Here is a 20,527-nt window from a genome sequence, read left to right on the forward strand (position 1 = left end):
AATAAATTCTTGATTTAACAATCCACCTATAATATTTCGTTCATCTTGTCTGTCGTTCATTACGCTACGCTGCACACATTGCAAATCATACTTATTTTTTTTGTCGAGGCACATTGTAATCTCGATATGAATTATGCAAACATTGCGGGCTGAGTCATCGAAATATGAACATGATTCCGTGCCATTGTGATTACCGGTGATATTCATATACAGTTACACAGTTGAACATTCAATATTGACCCATCCTATTGTATTGATTCAGGAATGCTTCATAATTATTATCTTGTCTATATCTCTCTTCATATACACACAAGGGTAAGGTTTACTTGATATAACATCTCGGCTCAAAAAACAAAATGGTTACACATTGATGTATAATATTATGACGCTGATTCTATCATTCATGGTTTCGGAAGGATATATAAACACGTATTTAATCGAACGAACTTTTCCCGAAGTATAAATGACTCCTCGTTTTAAATTACATGTAATAATACTCCATGTCACATCGCAAAACCGACTCCGAAAACCATTGCAATTGCATTATCTTGGCCATATAGGGAAGTTTGGTATTTTCCTCTTCTTCTTCTTCTTCTTCTTCTTCTTCTTCTTCTTCTTCTTCTTCTTCTTCTTCTTTTACTTCTTCTTCTTCTTCTTCTTCTTCTTCTTCTTCTTCTTCTTCTTCTTCTTCTTCTTCTTCTTCTTCTTCTTCTTTTTCTTCACCTCTTCTTCTTCTGCACTTTGGTCTGTTGTCGGTGTCTGCATCGGTTTCACGAAACGATCATAAGCACAATTTCGAAAAATTCCATTTGAATATGTCGCCGAAACGTAGGCGAAATTATTTTTAAAAAAAAGTATTTTTCATGCATTTTTATGGCGGTTTCGTGAAGCGCTGCCCTGTTTTCTGTCTTGTCAGTGTGATTTGGATGGTAAAGCTAGTGTGAACTCGACCCTGTCTGCACATGAGCATACAATAAGCGGCCATGTCACCTGTTAGAGTCCTCGCTCGATGCATAATGACATGTGCACGACTAAAGTGGTTTGATATGCATCTCTGGCTCTTCTTCTTGCATGCCTCCGAGTCGCCTCTGCTTCTCTCTTCTGCTGTAGCTCATCTCTTTATCGACGACCCGCAAAGCGAGCTGCCACGTGGGACGACATTCATTTTATCATCACACGAAGCATCATTAAATGTTAGTTTAGTGCATATGGTTACATGCAATTGGCTATTAAATTGGATTGCTTTATTACGCAACATCAATTAGTTATTGTCAGCGTTTAACATCAAGTTTTGTGTTTTACCTAGATGTGTTTGAGTCTCTTTGTGATTGTATATTATGTAAGTTATGAATGCCAGACGGCCACTTTCCTACATCTGCAAATTGCCCTGAGATGATATATTTTTATATAACGTCGGCAAATATTGTCTTGGTGGTAAACTGACTGACTCTAGATCGAACTGCACGCTAGTGTTTAAAAATGGCCGCCACCCCGTCGTCATCGTCGTCGTCTAAGGCTGCGGTTCGTGGGCTCGTGCTCGAGAGGCGACGTCTGCACATGACTCTCTTCAACTTCGAGGATTTGGCGGGAATCGCGACCAAACTCTACTCACCTCAGGCACACATGATGTATCCGGGATGCAGCCCGGCGGCAGAGAAATCACCAGGTCAGTCAGGCCTCTTACAATAGCATCCCATGAATCTTAAGTGGCATTTGAATTACCTTGGTCTTTTTGTCTGTTTGTCTGTCATCTCTCTGTCTGTATGTCTGTCTCTTTTTCTCCCTCCCTCCCTCTCTTTCCTTTTTTCTTTCTCTCTCTCTCTCTCTCTCTCTCTTTCTCTTTCTCTGCCTCTCTTTCGCTCTGTTTGTGCGTGTGTGTGTGTGTTTTTCCTCTCTCTCTCTCTCTCTCTCTCTCTCTCTCTCTCACTCCTTCCCTCACCCTCTCTATACGTCTGTTTCAGTCAGTCTATCTGTATACACTGACAAACATATACACATACACACACACACACTCTCTCTCTCTCTCTCTCTCTCTTCTCTTTCCCTGTATGTATCTCTTTCTATCCACTTCCAACTCTGTCTCTCTTTATCTATCGTGGGAGCGAGACATTAATTTATATTTGCCCCTCTCCAGCCAGGCGAAGTCTAAATGGGGCTGCGAACAAGGAATTCATCAAATACTGTGGGCACAGACTTTGTTTAGCCTTCTTTATTGTAACTCCTTTAGCATATTGTGTGGTATACGTATATGAGCATTATATAACAAAATATATTACTACATGTAAATTCATCATTCACAAAATGAGATAGCTATGATTGTACGTTATACATGCCTATTTATTGATAAAATTTCAGTGTTGATTTTGAAGTAAAGGGCGAGCAAGCCTGACTTGCCACCACTAGTAGCATTTTCTCTAGAAATGAGGTCAATCGTATGCATATTTGAAAACATCTAAGGCATCGAATTGATTTTCTTCTACGTTTAGAAATCGCAGAAGGTTAAGGGGTAAAAAGCTTCGGCTGCTATATTCAATGCTATTTACGTATTTGCCATTTGAAAACTGGGCTGATAGAAATGTAAAAGGTCGCATATGCTGATGACTGCACAATCCTGTATACAGCGTGTGCCAGAGAGTCTAATGGGGAAGACTGCGAAATTTAGCTTAGATGTGCAGGGGCGGATCCACCATTTTGGTTTTCTGAAAGGAATTCCCTCACTTTTCTGACAAGCAAAAATAAGAGAGAAACAAATGAATGGTTATATTTCACCTATTGAAACCTGAATTAAACAGGCATTTAGGCATATCGTTTATGAATTAACATCGTGCATTTCTGGCTCTCGACAGACGATTTTGGGTGATGTTTACACCAAACATAAGTAGTAATAAAAAGGTTATAACTTGCTAAATTAGCCACTGATTAAATGATACAAACGTCCAGTTTGCATCAACACGTGGTTATATCAACAGAATATGTGTAAGCCCGTAAACATCTTTGCTTGACATTTTATTTCATATTGTTTTACCTGAATTATATACCCTCAAGTAAGGTACATGGTACAACATTTCCCAAAGCGTTTATCAAAGTGTGTTTTTCAATAATATTATGAAGTTGTAAATCGTAAATCATTTCGATTGCTCTGCTTGCTCGAACAAAATCTTCATGTAGCTGGCGATTATCATTATAATCATTATCTTCATGAAGTAAAATTGTTATCATCAGCATCTTTAAATGAAGATAAATGAATACATTTCATGCAATGAACTTGAATTCAAAAGTGAGAGTTTATGTTTAACTTATTCTTGTATTTTATATCTTTACCACCAGAGGCTATTTTTCGATGGTTCCGCAAACTCGGCGCTACTAAGCTTGGAATAAGCGTGCAAGAAGTCGGTGATGACCTGGACAGCGAAAGGCTCTTTGAGTGGAGCTATGTGAGACTAGTCAAATCTGATGGTCAAGTATTGAAGGAAGGAAAATTAGCAGCAGTGTGGAAGAAAAATGGCTCCAGCTTCGTGATCGATGTAGAAAGTTTTACGAACAACGCTGAGGAGAAAGTCCCCTTGTAGTTATTTCGCCCCATATACAACATGTAGTTATTTCGCCATTTTATCATTATAGCCTGAATGACCGGGTTCGATATATAGATTGGACATAGTGTGAAAACACTGTGAACACGTCCTTGCAAACAAACCACATGCATGAATAGAGTGAGCGCAGCATTAACATTGTTAGCACCTGAATTTCAATAGTATAAATACCACTGAACTAAATTAGGACACAGTACGAATTAGTGTTAACACAGTATTGGCTCAGTGTTAACGGTATGAACCAAGCATGATTAGTGTTAACACAAAATAGACACAATGTGAACACTTTGAACACAGTATGAATTGTGTTAAAACAGCAATAGCAAGATGTGAACATTGTAAACACATGATGTAATTTGACACAGTATGAACAATGCTAGTTAGCACAGTAAATGTGAACACAGTATATCGATAGAGCGTTAACATAGCACCAACAGTGTTAAAAGTGTGGACATAGTATGGTAACAATGTAAACAATGATGACACAGTATACGTTCATTGTCCACACTATTAAAATGCTCCAACTTGTTTTTAATGTCGGATTAATCCTGTGATCTAAATATTGCACATTTTCTCCTAACAAAACTGTTTCTATGGTGTGTCACACAACGCGAAAGTATTGTGATTAGTGTCTTTACTTAATACTAACGATTCCAATTTATATCAGCTCAGTGTTAACAGTGTGAACAAAGTGTGATAGTGTTAACACAGTTGAAACACGATTTCGTTCAAACTTTCACCAGTCTGCTTCTCTGATTTTCTGCTTACTTTTATATTTTAGAATTGTTGGATTATCCTTTGATGAATTGTGACTTTTCTTCATGAGTACCGTGCAATATTCTTTCGATTGTAGAAGACTGTGTTAGTTGTACATGTTGTGTGCATAGGTGCATACTCCTACGTATTTAATGAGAGTTTAAAAGAAAACTACATTTACATGTGCCATAATCATTTTCTCTCGACTCTCTCTCTCTCTCTCTCTCTCTCTCTCTCTCTCTCTCTCTCTCTATCTCTCTCTCTATATATATATATCTCTTGTCTCTCTATGTCTCCCTCCCCCTTCCCGCCCTTTCTTGTGTTTCAATGTGTCTCCCTCTACAATCATGTTTGGGCTATCCATAATATTCAAATAATAAATTGAATAATAACCAAAGCACCTGTACACTTTTATTGAACTCTGATGAATATAAGCGAGGTCATTTGATAGATTGTTTTGAATAAATGAAATGGTCATAAACATATTGTAATGTTGTAATGTTGCAATTTTATCAGAGAGACGGAGGGAGGAGAGAGAGAGAGAAAAGAAAAGAGAGAGAGATACAGACGGGGGGAGGGTGTGGCGGGAAAACGGGTAGAGAGATTGAAGGGGAAAATAATCCTTAGCTCCATATCTCCTCATACGACACTGTCCACTGTTCTCGCCCTCTACTATATCCTCAACTTTATCTAAGCCTAATATACCTTTCCATGATTCTAAAACTCAATGTAGTTTCACAAACAGTTTGCTTTTCAAAAGCAAAAATATCATAACTCAATAAAACAAAGCTCTTCCCCTACGACTGAATATTATAATCAACAAAATACTGGTATTATTCTCGTATTACATTATGTAAAATATACATGCAAACAATCTATAATAAAAGCCGGACTACATAGGACATGCATTGAACTACAATTCAAACGAGAAAAGAAAAAGTTCACACACATATTTTCGTTGTTTCTTTCTGTTAGTTTTATTTTAATGTTCAGTAATAGTATACAGAACAAATCATTACACACACAGCTTTCAGTATTCATAAACATGTACAACAGATATCACATTTTCCATCTTGAAACAAATAATATGGCTATCCATATATAACGAGACATACAATAATTCAACAATCATATATATAATATATAAATACATTCTTCTCTATTTTTTTTGTTTAAAACGCAAGAACAACCAACATCTGTCATAATAATCTTGTATCAAATATCTGTTTCTCTTTAGTAAATTTATTTCAAGTTCTTAAGAGAATTACATGATTTTTAGCATACATGTATATCTATAAACATAGGGGCCTGCTTTCCATATTAAAGTTTGACCACAGACCAGGCATTAAATAAGAAAATCACAATTTGGTTGTTCAGTAACCCTTTCCTGCATCTCAATATTCAAAACAAATGAAGAGAACATGCAGTTTGGTCATAATGGACTGATCTATGGTCAAACTAGACACAAACAAACTCCTTTTTAAGGAAAACAGACCCACAAGAATACTGATCAATGTGAGTTTGTATCTTCTTTTTAAGTATTACTTTACAACACATACCCCACCCTCCCCATAACCTACTATTTGTGTGTATGATACAAGAAACATATTTCTGCAGATGTCCAGCATGACCATGCTGTTTGGTGTGCAGTTCATGACAATACCTACATCAAGAAAGCATGGGGGTTACAATAGATCCTCACAGCTCTCTGCAAAACAGTTGAGAAATTAACCAAGATGATACAAAACAAATGTTATGAATTTGCTCTTTTTTATTCTTGATTCATTCCCTCACATTTCAGTGGAAAGTTTAGACTTGTCAGCTGAATAAAACAAACTGTACATAAAAACAAGATGATTTACAACAAGAAAATATTTTTTCAAATGCAAATACCTAAAGACTAAACCATTTTATAGTTAACAAAGCAAGAACAAAGAAGCACTGCACTTCAAGTGCAAACTCAAAGGTAATAGACACTTTTTGTTTGGGAGGGGGAGGGGGGGGGGGTCTTTTGGGGGCTAAAGAGACATTTTGATCAAATTTCAGAGCACACTTTCTCCTTTGAATAGGACAACATCTTCCAAACCCCAAACAGATATGTGCTAAATATTAAGAAAATTGAAGATATTACAATTGAACAAAATATTATTGGGGAAAAAAAAAAGAAGGATATTGCAATTTGCAAACTCATCTTTTCGAATAATGGAAATAAAATGATGGAAATTTGTCTTTAAAAATACAAGGGGGAAAAGAGATCTAGAATTCCAGAATTTTCATTTAAATACTTCAAGAAATTTCAAATCTCCCAAACATTGAAGGGTATTATTTTACACAATTTATATTCTATAGATAACATAAATTACAATTCATGCATTTCCAAGCACAAATATACACTTTAAAATCTCTTTGCCTTTGAATAGTCAAACTTCTCCATTTTTGTTTGCACGTGCTCCACATGAGAGTCGATGAACACGACACACACACACACACACACACACACACACCCACACACATCTAGTGAAATACATTCCATGATTGCTTCTGCACAACTCACTGGTCTACTCTTAAATCAATTAACTAATAAATTCATGATTCTCTTCTAAAAAATATCTATTTCTCTCTCATTGATCTAACCATTGTTGAGTGACTCTACTCTACTTCCCTGCCTACATTCTAACAGATACTGCTCGCTTTTGGAATGAAAAAATATTCCATTCTTCCCTCTACTGGCGAAAAGAAAGCTATTTAAATTTCTGTGATGTTAGTGCTACAAATCTGCCATTGTAAATAATTACAAAACAAGGAAGTGGACTACCTTATTTGAATATGAGGCATTGCATTTTACACAAGTTTTCCAACAAACACTTGCTCGTCAGTAGCAATGGAATTGATATAAATGTACTACAGGTAGGTATACAATCGTGAGTTATCTCCTGCTATAATATCCCAAAATGTTCATATATTTTGCTTTTTTGTCAATACTGATATTGGAGTAATTGGGCTTTGCGTGTTGCAGATGACAATACATTATTAAAATTTATTTATCTAATGACATATTATTTGAAAGAAAAACCATTCTTGAAAAGGGGACATACAATTTGGAAGCTAATCTAATTTTCTGACTAAATTCTATGATTACATTTGATGTTTGTTGATACTACTCTTTCTAAGCAGACCTTTACAAATCTGCAAACCATTCTTAAACTAGCATTCATTTCACGGGATAGTACTGTTTACATTTCAATTTGGCTCATGTAAAACTGTAGAACTTCTGCATAATTACATTTATGAATTTGGATCGTCTGGTATTATCTAGACTTCATATATCTATGGTAGTGGAACTGCTGTAACTAGTCACAATTGTGTGTTTGCCCTGAGTTTTTGCAAAAGAGCACTCATGGTGTTCACTTTGGTTAGGTGTAGTTTACTCTAAAACCAGAAACTTTGGCAAAATGAGACTTTGGCAATCTGTAAAAGAGCAATTTTCACAGATTCCTTTTTGTTGTTGGTTTTGAAGTTTTCCAACATGGGCCTCGATGACGATAATGATGAAAACTGAAGCTTACAGTATCTAATACTTTTTGTATCTGGGTTGTAACAGTAAGACCTGGTAAGTGCAAATATTTTTAATTCAACACTAAAAAGCAGCAAACTCTTCTTAAGAAAATTCACAAACTCGGCATACATTGTGTGCAGCTCAATATAATTGCAATTCATTTTTCTACCCATAAATGCAAGAAATCATTCAATTTAAATGATTTGCTAAAATGTACAAAGCAACAATTTATGTGCATGATCAAAGGTTTTCATACACTTCATTTCAAGTTTTCTTTGCACAGAATGATTTAATATCTTGCCTCAAGTTAGCATTACATCAATTGAAACACTATTTCCTAAGTTTAATTTTAACTCTCACGTACCCAGTGATATTTACCCCACAATGATGTGGAGGAACAGACAGACATAAAAACAAACCAACAAACAGAGAGAGAGACAGCGACAAACAAAATGCAGCTTACTTTTGAAGAAGTCATTAAATTGCAAGATGATAACCCTCATACCTACTTCATGATTCTGGAAACTGTGGCAAACCAAATTGTATTGACATAACCAACTCTCATCTATAAAGGTTTGTTTGGCTGTGAAGCGGTAAACCACTGCCGTTTTCAAATTACTTGTAGAGGAATGGCAGCTGGGCAAAACATAGGTCCTACACGTATTCGCTGAGTTTTGTGTTATAAGATACAGAAACGATTCAATTACGTCGGTATAATAACAACCACAGCAATTTAAAACCTCGCATCTGAACAAGAATTAAATTTTTAAAATCTCTGTAACAGTGACCAACCAAAATGGGCGATGAATGAAGGGTATTCCCATCCTTTTTGCATGCTTGCCCACTAAACAAAATCTATGACAGCCTCTTGAGTCAAAAGACTCTCTCTGCCCTTTTACCTTGGCTCAAAATACATAACAACTTTGGAAGTTACTTGAAATTTTGGGCAAGTGCTCTTATAACACTGGGCAAAAATGGCCAGACATTCATATCAGAGAGCGCCTTTTGTCTGCTTTTATACCATCACCCACAGGAACCTGGGTGGTATGTATATGGTGAAGAGAATTGAGTAGTCACGGAGTCGATACTTACACACTCTCTTTGCTAGCGACACTGTGATATATATTAACTTACAGCATTCATCAAGAAGGTTGTGACTTTTAAAAAGGGCAACAAATGAAGCTTTGGATTTAAAACCCCAAACAAAAATCAAAACAGCACAAAAAAACTACAAGCACTGTTCACTCAAAGCCCTTTGTTCTCAACAACATGGGACTCTTTCAAGCAGTCCCACCTTAAAATAAAACTCTGTGATGCTCTCAACAAGATAGAACTCTTTCAAAACAGTCCAACGCATAAACATCTGCGTGAGGGAAAACAAAAAACACGAAGTATAACACTATTGAAGATATTGGAGTTTGGCTGTTTTTGTTTTCTCTCGTGAAATTCACTGAAAGTTCATTGATAATCCCAAAGCATGACCAGCCAGAGTCTCGACTCTGCTCTGTCCACTCATTGTGAGGTGGATCTCATTGCAAGAAGGATCTCTGAGACGAAGGTTGCGACGTCGATGTTGGCATGTTCATAATCCTTGATGAATTTGTACTCCTATGGATAAGAGGATATAAAGAGAGTATTGACAATTAGAACGTAAAGTGACCTCACAATTGCTCCTGCGTCATAATAATGATAACAATAATAATCTGGATTTCTACAGGATTTAATACTGAATACCATCTCTAAGCCCTTTACAGATATTATTACCCCGGTCATCAGATTATTCACACTCACTGTGCATCATTTCCGCTCTATAGGTTTGGCATAGCGTTGCAAATGGATTTTTAGGATAGTTTCAATGTTAGGATTAGATATAGCAATGGGTCCAGGATTTGGGTGAAGAATTTGATAAACGTGAAAAATTAATTGTCACAAGAGCATGTGCTGTACAATCTACAAGTGAATTAAACATAATCATGACAAAATTATACAATGTAGATCACCAAATACACAATGACATTTTTCATCCATTGTGGACATGTTATTCCTGGTTTGTAATTGGTGTAGGTAGGTACATAGCCTGTAACACATTCGACTAAAAAACAAACCAAAAACTAGATGGAACTTCGACTGCGCGCAGTCGAATATGATGCCTCCGTCATAGAGCAATTTTACAAACCAACACAAGTTCAAGTTCAATTGTAATCCAATTAACAGGTTCTCAGAATATCGTGATTACAAGAAATTTCTCATATACATATATGCCCCTTTGATCTTTGACCTCATGACCCTAAAATCTACTCAGTTCATTGGCTCTGCAAGATGTCCCGAGTTAAATAGTAATCCATCTGTCAGTTCTAATGAGAATGCGTTCACAAGCTATTTTTTCATACATAATGAGCCCATGACCTTTGACCTTTGACCTCAAGACCCAAGAATCTACTCAGTTCATTGGCTCTGCAAGATACATGCATGATCGAAGTTTGGCAGGAATCCATCAATCTGTTATAATGATAATGCAATCACAAGCTATTTTTGCATACATAATGTGCCGCATGACCTTTGACCTTAACCTCATGACCTCATCAGTTCATTGGTTCTGCAAGTAACATACATGACCTAAGTTTGGCAGGAATCCATGAATCGGTTCTTGAGATAACGCGATCACAAACTGTTTTTGCATACATAATGAGCCCTGTGACCTTTGATCTTTGACCTCGAGACCCCAAAATCTTATCAGTTCATTGGCTCTGCAAGATACATACATGACCAAAGTTTGGTAGAAATCCATCAATCGGTTCTTCAGAAAACGCGATCACGAGCTGTTTTTGCATACATAATGAGCCCTGTGACCTTTGACCTTTGACCTCGTGACACCAAAATCTAATCAGTTCATTGGTTCTGCAAGATACACACATGACCAAAGTTTGGCAGGAATCCATCAATCGGTTCTTCAGATAACGCGATCACGAGAACGGGACGTACGGACGGACGGACAGACGGACAACCCGAAAACATAATGCCTCCGGCTACTTCGTAATGGAGGCATAAAAATGTTCATCCTCCTTAAACATTTTGTAAACAAAAATAAAGATTGACATTACTCACTAATAAATTCTTGTACTTTGGCCTGTACTTCTCGTCCTTCGTGAGACTGCATGAAAGATTAGACAGGAGATAAAAATTAGGTAATTAGCATTCATTCTCAAAATAAATCATATCTTCTTGGTGATAGCTAGAAGGGCATTAACTTAAAGTGTTGAGTATACGAGTTAAAGCCCTTCTGACTCTCAACAGATAATATGAGTGTAACAGAAATAGGATGTATTACTATGCACAGTTATATAACCCTTACAACCCTGTGGAAGTGACTAGTAGGTGGCTCAGTCAGTAAAGCATCTGCCTGTGGGTTCAAATCCAACCCAGGCAGATGCCTGAAGCCTGCCTCGTGAGCTTACGTGCCCCTCCCCTGTTTCTTAGAGGCAGGTTGTGTTACAGTGGAAAACACTCCATCCCTCGGATAGGACGTTAAATGGAACCCCGTGTAGAGGAGAGTCACCACTTTTTGCATTCTAAGAAACCACTGGACTATTTGTATAAGAGTAGGGGGAAACCCCGGTGCAGTGGTCCACCTGCACACTCCAATCAGATATACCGGGAGGAGAGACCCAATGAATACAGTAAATACATTTGTTTTTTCCCTCTCCAGTAGAGGTGACGCCAAATGCCTAAAATAATAATGCCAAGATTTGCACGGTGTAAACCTAACTTACAAGAACTAACCAGGCCGAATTCTAAAACTTTAATCATACTCGAAGGAGGATCAGTTGTAAAAGACCTCATTCTATCAAATTGAATGGCTTTCTTTACCTCTATAGCTTCTGTTTATCATAAGGAAGCCCTATCTGTTGCTGTCTATAAAGTTTTGTTGAAGATGCACTTGTTTTCAGAAGCCTTTGATTAGTTTTTGGTTGGGTGTCTGTAAAATAGCACTGTTAGGAGGTGTATCATTTGAAAGGAGAAAAACAAATATTACCTTTGTTGTGTTTTGTGTGTGTGTGTGTGCATAACTTCAGATAGACTGAAATTCCTTTCTACACTAACAAACTTTCTTCAATACAGAATCAAACTGGGGAATCCCCTAAATAATACCTGCAAGAAATTGTTGCGCAAGACCCAATACAGTTCCTGCTACATGGCAGAACTCTATACTGATGGTTTAGAATGAACCAGAATGAAGGGCAAATAATGTGCCATTGTTCACCCATGCAGAAGCACAGGGAGTGCGAGTCAATGTCATTTTGAACTTGTTAAAACAAATAAACTAGTTCATAGTTAGTACAGTGTACATGGTACAAATATTCACACATGGAGAAGTCCTTACTTTGTGCATTTTAGAATAATCACTGCCAAATTCACAGGAGTGCTTCATGAATACCCTTTCTTGTCACAGAGTGTACCGTTGGTGCATAAATGAATAGTTTTCATGGGCATGTATCCAATATTGGACTTAGGGGGTTTTACATTTTTGCACAAATAACCTTTATCTGCCCGTGTGTAGACCGTTTCTACGAACTGGCTTATAAGATTAACTTATTGTGTACTATCCAATTTTAGTATAACACATCTCCAAAGTCTCTATTTCCCACATGATCTCAAGCTTAGCATTTAGTGGGTTATGGTATGCTTCTGTAGTTGTTGGTAGGAGGTGTTGTTGTTGTTTCTTTTAATATATATATATATATATATATATATCTATAATGCTTGGGAACATAAGCTTGTATGTTACCAAATAAGGGACCAACAGTATGACATCCTATCCATGGGACTATTGCCTTCTTATAGATTGTGTTAACCCCATGACAACTATTTGCTTTAGTATGACACACAATCTCCATAGACTCTAGCACAAGTTATCTAAGACTCGGCATTCAACAGGTTAATCAAGTCCAAGCACAAGTTGTTCTCTCACCATTTATTGACAAAGGATATAAAGTCCTCTGAGTAGGACTACAATTCTAGCCAGAGTTATCTAAGGATCAGTATTCAACAGGTTAATCAAGTACAAGTACATTAGTTTTCTCACCATTTATTGACAAAGGATATAAAGTCTTCTGAGTAGGAGTACTTGTCGTTGTGTTTCAACCTTGGCGGGTCACCTTTGACCACCTGAGAGAGCTGCTCAAAAACGCTGTTCCATTTGGGGTACGGGAATTCTCCTGTCGCTACCTCGTACTAAATAATGGCAAAGGGGAGAAACAAAAATACAATTGAATTCAATGCTGAGTACTTGAGGTTAAATAAACCTAATGAATTGAACAGATTTACATACCACTTAAATTACTGATTTAATTGACATTTAAAAACTTTTAAAACTACAATATTGAAATCAAGTATCGAATTAAAATTTTTAAAAGCTGAACATTAAATCAAATGTTAAAGACAGACATATATTAAAATACAATTCAATATAATTATATATATATATATATATATATATATATATATATAATTTTAAAAGACAATAGAATGTGAATAAATAACAATTTGAAAGAATGTTGAAAGGTGGCACTAGTTTGGCCAGGAGGGATTAGACCTCCCTGCAAGGTCACTGACAGGTGGTTATCTCATCAAATCAGCTCTCAATTAACATAAGAAAAAGGGGATTATGGGGTACCAACAGGCACCGATTAGGCATTGTTTGGTATATAGAGGGCGCAAGCAGCTATAAGTAGTGCAATGGGACTTTAAACAAAATTAATTGTACCTGAATCACAAATACTGTACGTGTAAGAAACTTGGATCTTGTCAGGAGGAATGCTACATAGCCCAATAGACAAGGAGTGCCACAGAGAGAATCATCTTGAATCAAGATGATTCAAGAAATATATTGTCACTGTTGCAAGGAGATGGATAGTAGTATAATGTCACTATGAATATGACGGACAAAGAAAGCGGACAAAACAGTTCCTCAGGTAGACAAAGGAACATCCCTTCACTGCTATTATGTAAAAATGTGTAGAACAGGTGAATATGCATGTGACACCTGTTCTACACATTTTTACACAATAGGAGTGAAGGGACGTTCCTTTGTCTACCTGAGGAACTGTATATTTTGTCTGCTTTCTTTGTCAGTCATGTTCATAGTTTGTAGTTAGACACATACCATTGTGATTCCCAGACTCCATACATCTGATCTGATATCATAGCCAGGTCTGGACTGGAAGGGATCTATCCTCTCAGGCTGGAAAGCAAACAGAATAAAATCACAGTTATACATCATATCATAGTTTAATAACAATCATATGATTCAATATGATGGTCCTTGTTTGGTTTTAGAATGGACACTCCAGCGGCAATGGCTCAATGGTCAGTATCTTGCACTAACCAAATTCCTAACTTCGATCCTAGATCAAACAATAACATCAAACTCAATTACAACCCCAACCTTAATATCTTTGACAAATAATGGCAGGAAAAATAGTTGATGAGGCAAATATCTCGTCCCCATCTGTCTTTATTAAAAAACTCACTTTAAAAGTTAAATTCTAGGAGACACAGTTTTAGAAAAAAGTGCCATGAGCACCTAGAAGAGGCAGAAGCCTGTGGTATACAAGAACCCATCAACATCATCATCAACATCAACATCATCATCAACATCATCATCAACATCAGCGTCATTATCAACATCAAATTATAAAAAAAACATTTCCCCTAGTCCTCTCTACAACAATAAACCTTCAATGATGAAGCTGTAGAGACTACATCAATGCTTCTCCTAATGTCACCACATACTCACAGCCATGTAAGGTTTGCAACCAGCATCCATTGTATTTGCTACAAGCTGCCCACTGTCACCAAAGTCACATACTTTCATTATGCCTCCCCTTGTCTACCATCCCAAAGACCACCATAACTACCACCTCCACCACCACAACCCCTCCCATTAGCACCACATACTCACAGTCATGCAGGGTTTGTAACCAGCATCCATTGTTCTTGCTATTGAGTCTACAAGTTGACCGCTGATACCAAAGTCACACAGTTTGATGTAGCCTCCCCTGTCTACCATCATAACTACCACTACCATAACTACCACCTCCACCACCACAAACCCTCCCATTAGCACCACATACTCACAGCCATGTAAGGTTTGCAACCAGCATCCATTGTTCTTGCTATTGAGTCTACAAGTTGACCGCTGATACCAAAGTCACACAGTTTGATGTTGCCTCCCCTGTCTAACAGGATATTTGAAGGTTTCACGTCTATAACACACACAAAAAAGAATGTTACATAAGACAGGGAAAGTGAATTATCAATTCATTTCTTAATGGGTGCCATCCCCTTCATATCTTTTAATTTCTATGCAGTGCTGTACACACTTTTATATGTACTACAAATAAATTCCTAGAAACTAAATTTTGCCAAAAAATTTATCTGGCATTCCCAGAATAATCAATCTTGACATCTCTGGGTTAGAGAGTTGCTTGCTTTTTTTTACATGTAAGTATCATATTTATAATACTACTATTTATTCAAATTTTATTTTTAGGTATGGTAATAGATTCGTTTCTAAAAATTGTGCAAGATTCATTGATCACAATCTTCTCAAAAATAAAAAATAAATTAGGGGTTACAATGTAAAACAATATCAAGAACATGCATGCATGAGCAAGGGTGTATCATGGCAGTCCCAAGCAATAAAATATGCTCTAAAATTCTGTAGTCTATTACTCAGCTATTGCTTTCTTTCCACCAATTTCTTGATATATCTTCGGCAGGAACTGATTGGACTTTGAGAGAAGTTAATCATTACAAATGATCAGAACTCTAGAATATATCTATTTGCTATGAAATTTCTTCTTAATGTTAACCTGAGATAGGAAGGAAAAAAAAACTTACCTCTGTGAATGATTTTCAGTGTTTCCTTGAGGTAATTGAGAGCTTTTACTGTCTGTGGAACAAAATTAAAAAAAAAATGATTAAGATCTTGTGTACATACATTGTAGTACATTATATGTGATGATTTCACATAAAATACATACATCTCCTGTCCATATATGGATCAAAATCAAGAAATAATGTTGTTGTTGTTGTTGTTTTGAGATATATGGAGACAGACCCTGATGTGGGAATCATAGGCTTAGCTCTTCATAAAAAATGTCATGACACATCTGCCCCCCCCCCCCAAAAAAAAAAAAACAAAGAAGAAGAAGAAGAAGAAGAAGAAGAAGAAGAAGAAGAAGAAGAAGAAGAAGAAGAAGGAGAAGAAGAAGAAGGAGAAGAAGAAGAAGAAGAAGAAGAAGAAGAAGAAGAAGAAGAAGAAGAAGAAGAAATGAATGGGTGGGGGGAAATAAAAAATAAAATAAAATAAAAATAAATAAGTAAATTAATAGATAAAACAATTAATTAATACAAGTATATACATTTAGAGTCATCTCTTCATAAAAATAAAAGCATTTCAGATTTCTTGGACAATATGTATGATTTCAGGATCTTCAGCAGTGAACAGCAGTGAATAAACCGCAGCAAACATTGTCACAAGATATAATATGAGAGTATTGCTCAATGCTGCATGAAAATACCCCTTGGCTCCATGCCTTAATATTAAAACCACAGTATCAAAGTTGAATGCTTTCTGCCTTTTGATCAGCATACCAAGGGGAACATTCCAGACTCTACCATTCTGTGTGTGTTGAAGAACCAAACTTCCTCATAAACACTGAAAAACAGAAAATTAAATTCCCAGATAGACTTCTCAAAGCCCCACTGCACTACTTATTGCTAATTGCGCCCTCTATATAACAAACAATGCCTAATATGTGCCTGTTGGTCCCCCATAATCCCCTTTTTCTTATGTTAATTGATAGCTGATTTGATGAGATAACCACCTGTCAGTGACCTTGCAGGGAGGTTTAATCCACCCTGGCCAAACTAGTGCAGACAGGCTTTAATATACAGACTTAATACAGACTGTAATTGTCTTCATATTTTTGTTTGTTTTGTTAGTTGGAGTTGGAAAGTCAAATCAAGTTTCTCATAATTCTAAAAAGAGCTACAAAAGGGTTTCTTTTTTAAGGTGGAAGACCTGGGGGTGTTTCACAAAGATCCTAAGTAGAACTTATCACTAAGTTGGACTTAAAAATTATGGACAGCCATTGGAGCCTTAAAATGAAATATATTCAAAAGCAGAAATTCAAGTATTTTAGACTTTTTATGAATTCCACATCCAGAACATGAAGTCTCCTTTAATGATAGAAAATATGAATGATTTGAATCAACATTTTATGCCTTTCAAAATAACTTTTACAAAATATTTTCAAAGATGCTAATGGCTTTCCATAATGTTTAAGTTAAACTAAGAGATAAGTTTAACTTAGGATCTTTGTGAAACACCCCCAGGGCTATTTACAACAGCTAATAATTCCTACAAACATTAGACTCTTAATATACAGACTGTAATTGCTAAAACTAAACCATTTTAATTCATATTTGTTCTTTTTTGTTAGTTGGCAGTTGGAAAGTCAAATCAAGTTTCTCAATTCTAAAAAGAGCTGCAAAAATGCTTCTTTTTGAAGGTGGAAGACCAGGGCAACTTACAACAGCTTATAATTCCTACATACAGTACATGTCGTGGCTACCATATATATAAATACCTTAGCTTTTATTTCCACTTATCAACTTTTGTAACCCCTCTCAAATCCTGGTACACAGAGCAGTAGGAACAAATTGTCCATTGCTGTCATTATTGAGGTTCTTATCCTACAGTTGGACAGGACGATACTTTATATTTCACTTTCATAACTACATGTACTAATACCATAATCATGTACATTAATGAGTCCTTAGAAATAGACATAACATGATCTTACCGCATAAGCAACTTTGCCCATGATGTTTTCTGGTATATAGGTGTTCTGGACCTCGTGCACAAATCTGTAGAATTTATCTAGAGAGGAATCCATCAGCTCCATACAGATCCAGCAATCCCCCTGTGTAAAGACAATGTAATCAGGTATTTTATTTAGAAAGAGAGAAAGGGGGGTTATGTAAGATGGAGGCAGCAGAAAGCAAGTAGGGGAGGGGGAAGAGAGAAGATATATGGCAAAATTGACAGGTAATTGGGAAAGCATCGCCAGACCAAATTGGTGTCCCATACTACATGAACCAAGTAATAACAAGTTTTGAACATAAATTAACCTGAAATGTGTCATTTCAATTCATATTTGATCCCATCCAAGCTGCAGTAGCCAGGGCAAAACAACTACCGGTAGAAGCAAGTGATCAGAAACTGATACATGAACATACATAAATCTTAGGTGTGGTCAGTAATTAATGGGACATAAATAGGTTGGACTTTTCCAATTAGAATAACACATAGTGAGTCGCGGAGAAACAGGACAAACATTTAAAACGTCTCAAACTTCAAGGTAAATTTCTATGGGGATTGAAGAATAACTACCTAATCTGCTGTCAGAGAAACTCATTTTTTAAATGAGACCAAAATCATGCAAAATGAGCGACTCTAAGGATCAAAATCAAAGAATATTCATAACAACCCTGTGTATCACTAATTATATATGCAAGCATCAATTTTTTATGACAAATATGACTAAATGGATGTCAATTATCACGCGCTGCAGAACGACTGCATACCTCTTTGAAGAGAGCACCAAAGAATTTGATGATGTAGACACAGTTTGCACTTCGCTTCACCACATCCAGATCCATGAGGAGCTGCTTCTGATCCTTCTCATCTACGGTTGAACGTATCCTCTGCCAAATGTGAACGGAAACACAGTGTGTGAAGATAGGCAATGAAGAGAAATGATTTGTGAAAAAATTGATTTATGAAAAAGTAATGAGGATAAGTTCACCGACATCCCATTGCATCTCATGAGAAACTTAATGCACGTATTTACAATGGGATGTTGGTGAAATTGCACTTAAGATGGTTTTGTGAAATGCTGCCCAGGAATACAAAGTGGCTGGCAAAGATTACATTGTACATGGGGAATTAATGTATTCAAATTCACACTGGAAAGAAGGAATACATGTACACATGTAGGCAAGGACTTGGTAAATCAGTTTTCTGACAACGTTTGTATTACTTTACAGTTGAGTTAAAATGGCACACACTGCCATTACATCTTGTTTGCAAAATTGAGGTGAAAATGATTTTATTTTCATTTTGTTTTTGTTTAAAGCAGTAAAAAAAACCTTGCAAGAATGGTCATACAAATATCACTGGAGGAAAAAAAATTTAGGTGCAAAAACAATTACCCTAGATCTTATTACAGGTAGCATTTCACTCAGCATCTGGAAGCTCTTTAATGCTACATTTATGTAGAAGTAATGATTTATACAGACTACAAATTGCAGCATACTCTTTGAGTTGCATGAATATTAGACATTGTGAACTGCAAGTTGATTGAACTTCATTCTTAGTGAGTTAAGAATGAATAATGCCCTTAGAAAACTGGTGTCTTTTCCAAAATAGTCATAGACTGGAACATGATATCTGCATGTGGAAGAACATGCATTAGCATTTGTATGTATGTAGAGGGAACTAAGAATGAGATGTAAATTGCAAACTGCACACATCTTCAACCATTGTAAAATCAAAACCATTTTGTTTCCATGATTTTTTTGGGTGTAAATCTGGAAAGGAAATGAAGTAGCTTGACGAGGTTGTTGAGGAGTATAGTATACATTTAACTGGTGATGGTGAAAAATGATCTTTAGCTTTCTTATTTTTTTAAATAATTAAGATCAGGAGGACACGGTCTTCTGAGAGCTATAATGCTGTTTACTAATGGCATATGTTACTATGAAATAAAATTAAGAAGAAATGATTCTGCACAGTTCATGAAACATCTGGGGAATACCCCCCTCCCTGACCTTCTTTTCTCACCAATTGAACTGTTACTTTCTTACCTTGACTGCCATGATGCTCTGACTCTGTTTATGCCACATCTTATTGACTGAACCAAAGGCGCCCCTTCCAATCTCTCCCATATCTTCCAAGTCTGCCGATGTGAACTCGTACGTCTGCACAATGGGAGAAACAGTGAAATATTCAAGCCCTGTTCACACTTGGCACATTGAGCTGCCCAAAATAAACTGTATGTACATGTACATGAACATGAATGGCAAGAGGTAATATTTGGGGACTGAGAAGAAGACAAAAATATGCGAGTGCTACAATTGGCCCTCATGAATGCTCTTATCATGTTTGATATTGTCTTTATTTAAGAAAAATTAGTGATTTACAATTTTTTGTTCTTCCTTTAATTTCTTTCCACTTTTTATTTAGATACTTTCTAAACAAAATCTTTATATGTGACACAGCTGCTACCGACTCAAAGTGGCTACTGCATTTATCTTGATTATAGTTTACTTACCTTCATACTTTCAAGATTTCAATTATATATGTTTATTATTGTATGCATTTTTATGTGTGTATATTTAAGTTGTCACTCTTTATATAAATCAATTATTATTATTGTTATTTGAATGTTTTATATTTTATTTATCAATAAATGCAGAAACATCTGCTAAAAAAAGGCACTCTAATATTGTAAATTATATGAGAATGTTGCAACTGTAAATATAATCTGAATAA

At 36.2% G+C, this 20,527-nt stretch overlaps 2 protein-coding genes across 2 annotated transcripts in view; one reads left to right on the forward strand and one right to left on the reverse strand.

Moving 5' to 3' along the window:
• Positions 1-773: 773 nt before the first annotated feature.
• On the forward strand, positions 774-3,918 carry LOC115923565. Its single transcript, XM_030984538.1, has 2 exons — positions 774-1,666; positions 3,328-3,918. Exons 1-2 carry the CDS (start codon positions 1,480-1,482, stop codon positions 3,567-3,569), a joined length of 429 nt encoding a protein of 142 aa, XP_030840398.1. The 5' UTR covers positions 774-1,479; the 3' UTR covers positions 3,570-3,918.
• Positions 3,919-5,298: 1,380 nt separating this feature from the next.
• Positions 5,299-20,527, reverse strand: part of LOC115923567 (dual specificity mitogen-activated protein kinase kinase 4-like) — a 31,195-nt gene continuing 15,966 nt past the window's right edge. Inside the window, exons 4-12 of the mRNA XM_030984539.1 lie at positions 19,840-19,953; positions 18,559-18,678; positions 17,775-17,894; positions 15,805-15,856; positions 15,040-15,167; positions 14,066-14,143; positions 12,986-13,134; positions 11,008-11,053; positions 5,299-9,510 (exon numbers count right to left, since the gene is read on the reverse strand). Of these exons, the coding sequence (XP_030840399.1) occupies positions 9,415-9,510; positions 11,008-11,053; positions 12,986-13,134; positions 14,066-14,143; positions 15,040-15,167; positions 15,805-15,856; positions 17,775-17,894; positions 18,559-18,678; positions 19,840-19,953 (903 nt within the window). The 3' untranslated portion in view covers positions 5,299-9,414. The remainder of the gene's footprint in view (positions 9,511-11,007; positions 11,054-12,985; positions 13,135-14,065; positions 14,144-15,039; positions 15,168-15,804; positions 15,857-17,774; positions 17,895-18,558; positions 18,679-19,839; positions 19,954-20,527) is intronic.

The sequence above is a fragment of the Strongylocentrotus purpuratus genome, unplaced genomic scaffold, assembly GCF_000002235.5.
Source record: "Strongylocentrotus purpuratus isolate Spur 01 unplaced genomic scaffold, Spur_5.0 spur5_scaffold_14, whole genome shotgun sequence".
Lineage (NCBI taxonomy): Eukaryota > Metazoa > Echinodermata > Echinoidea > Camarodonta > Strongylocentrotidae > Strongylocentrotus > Strongylocentrotus purpuratus.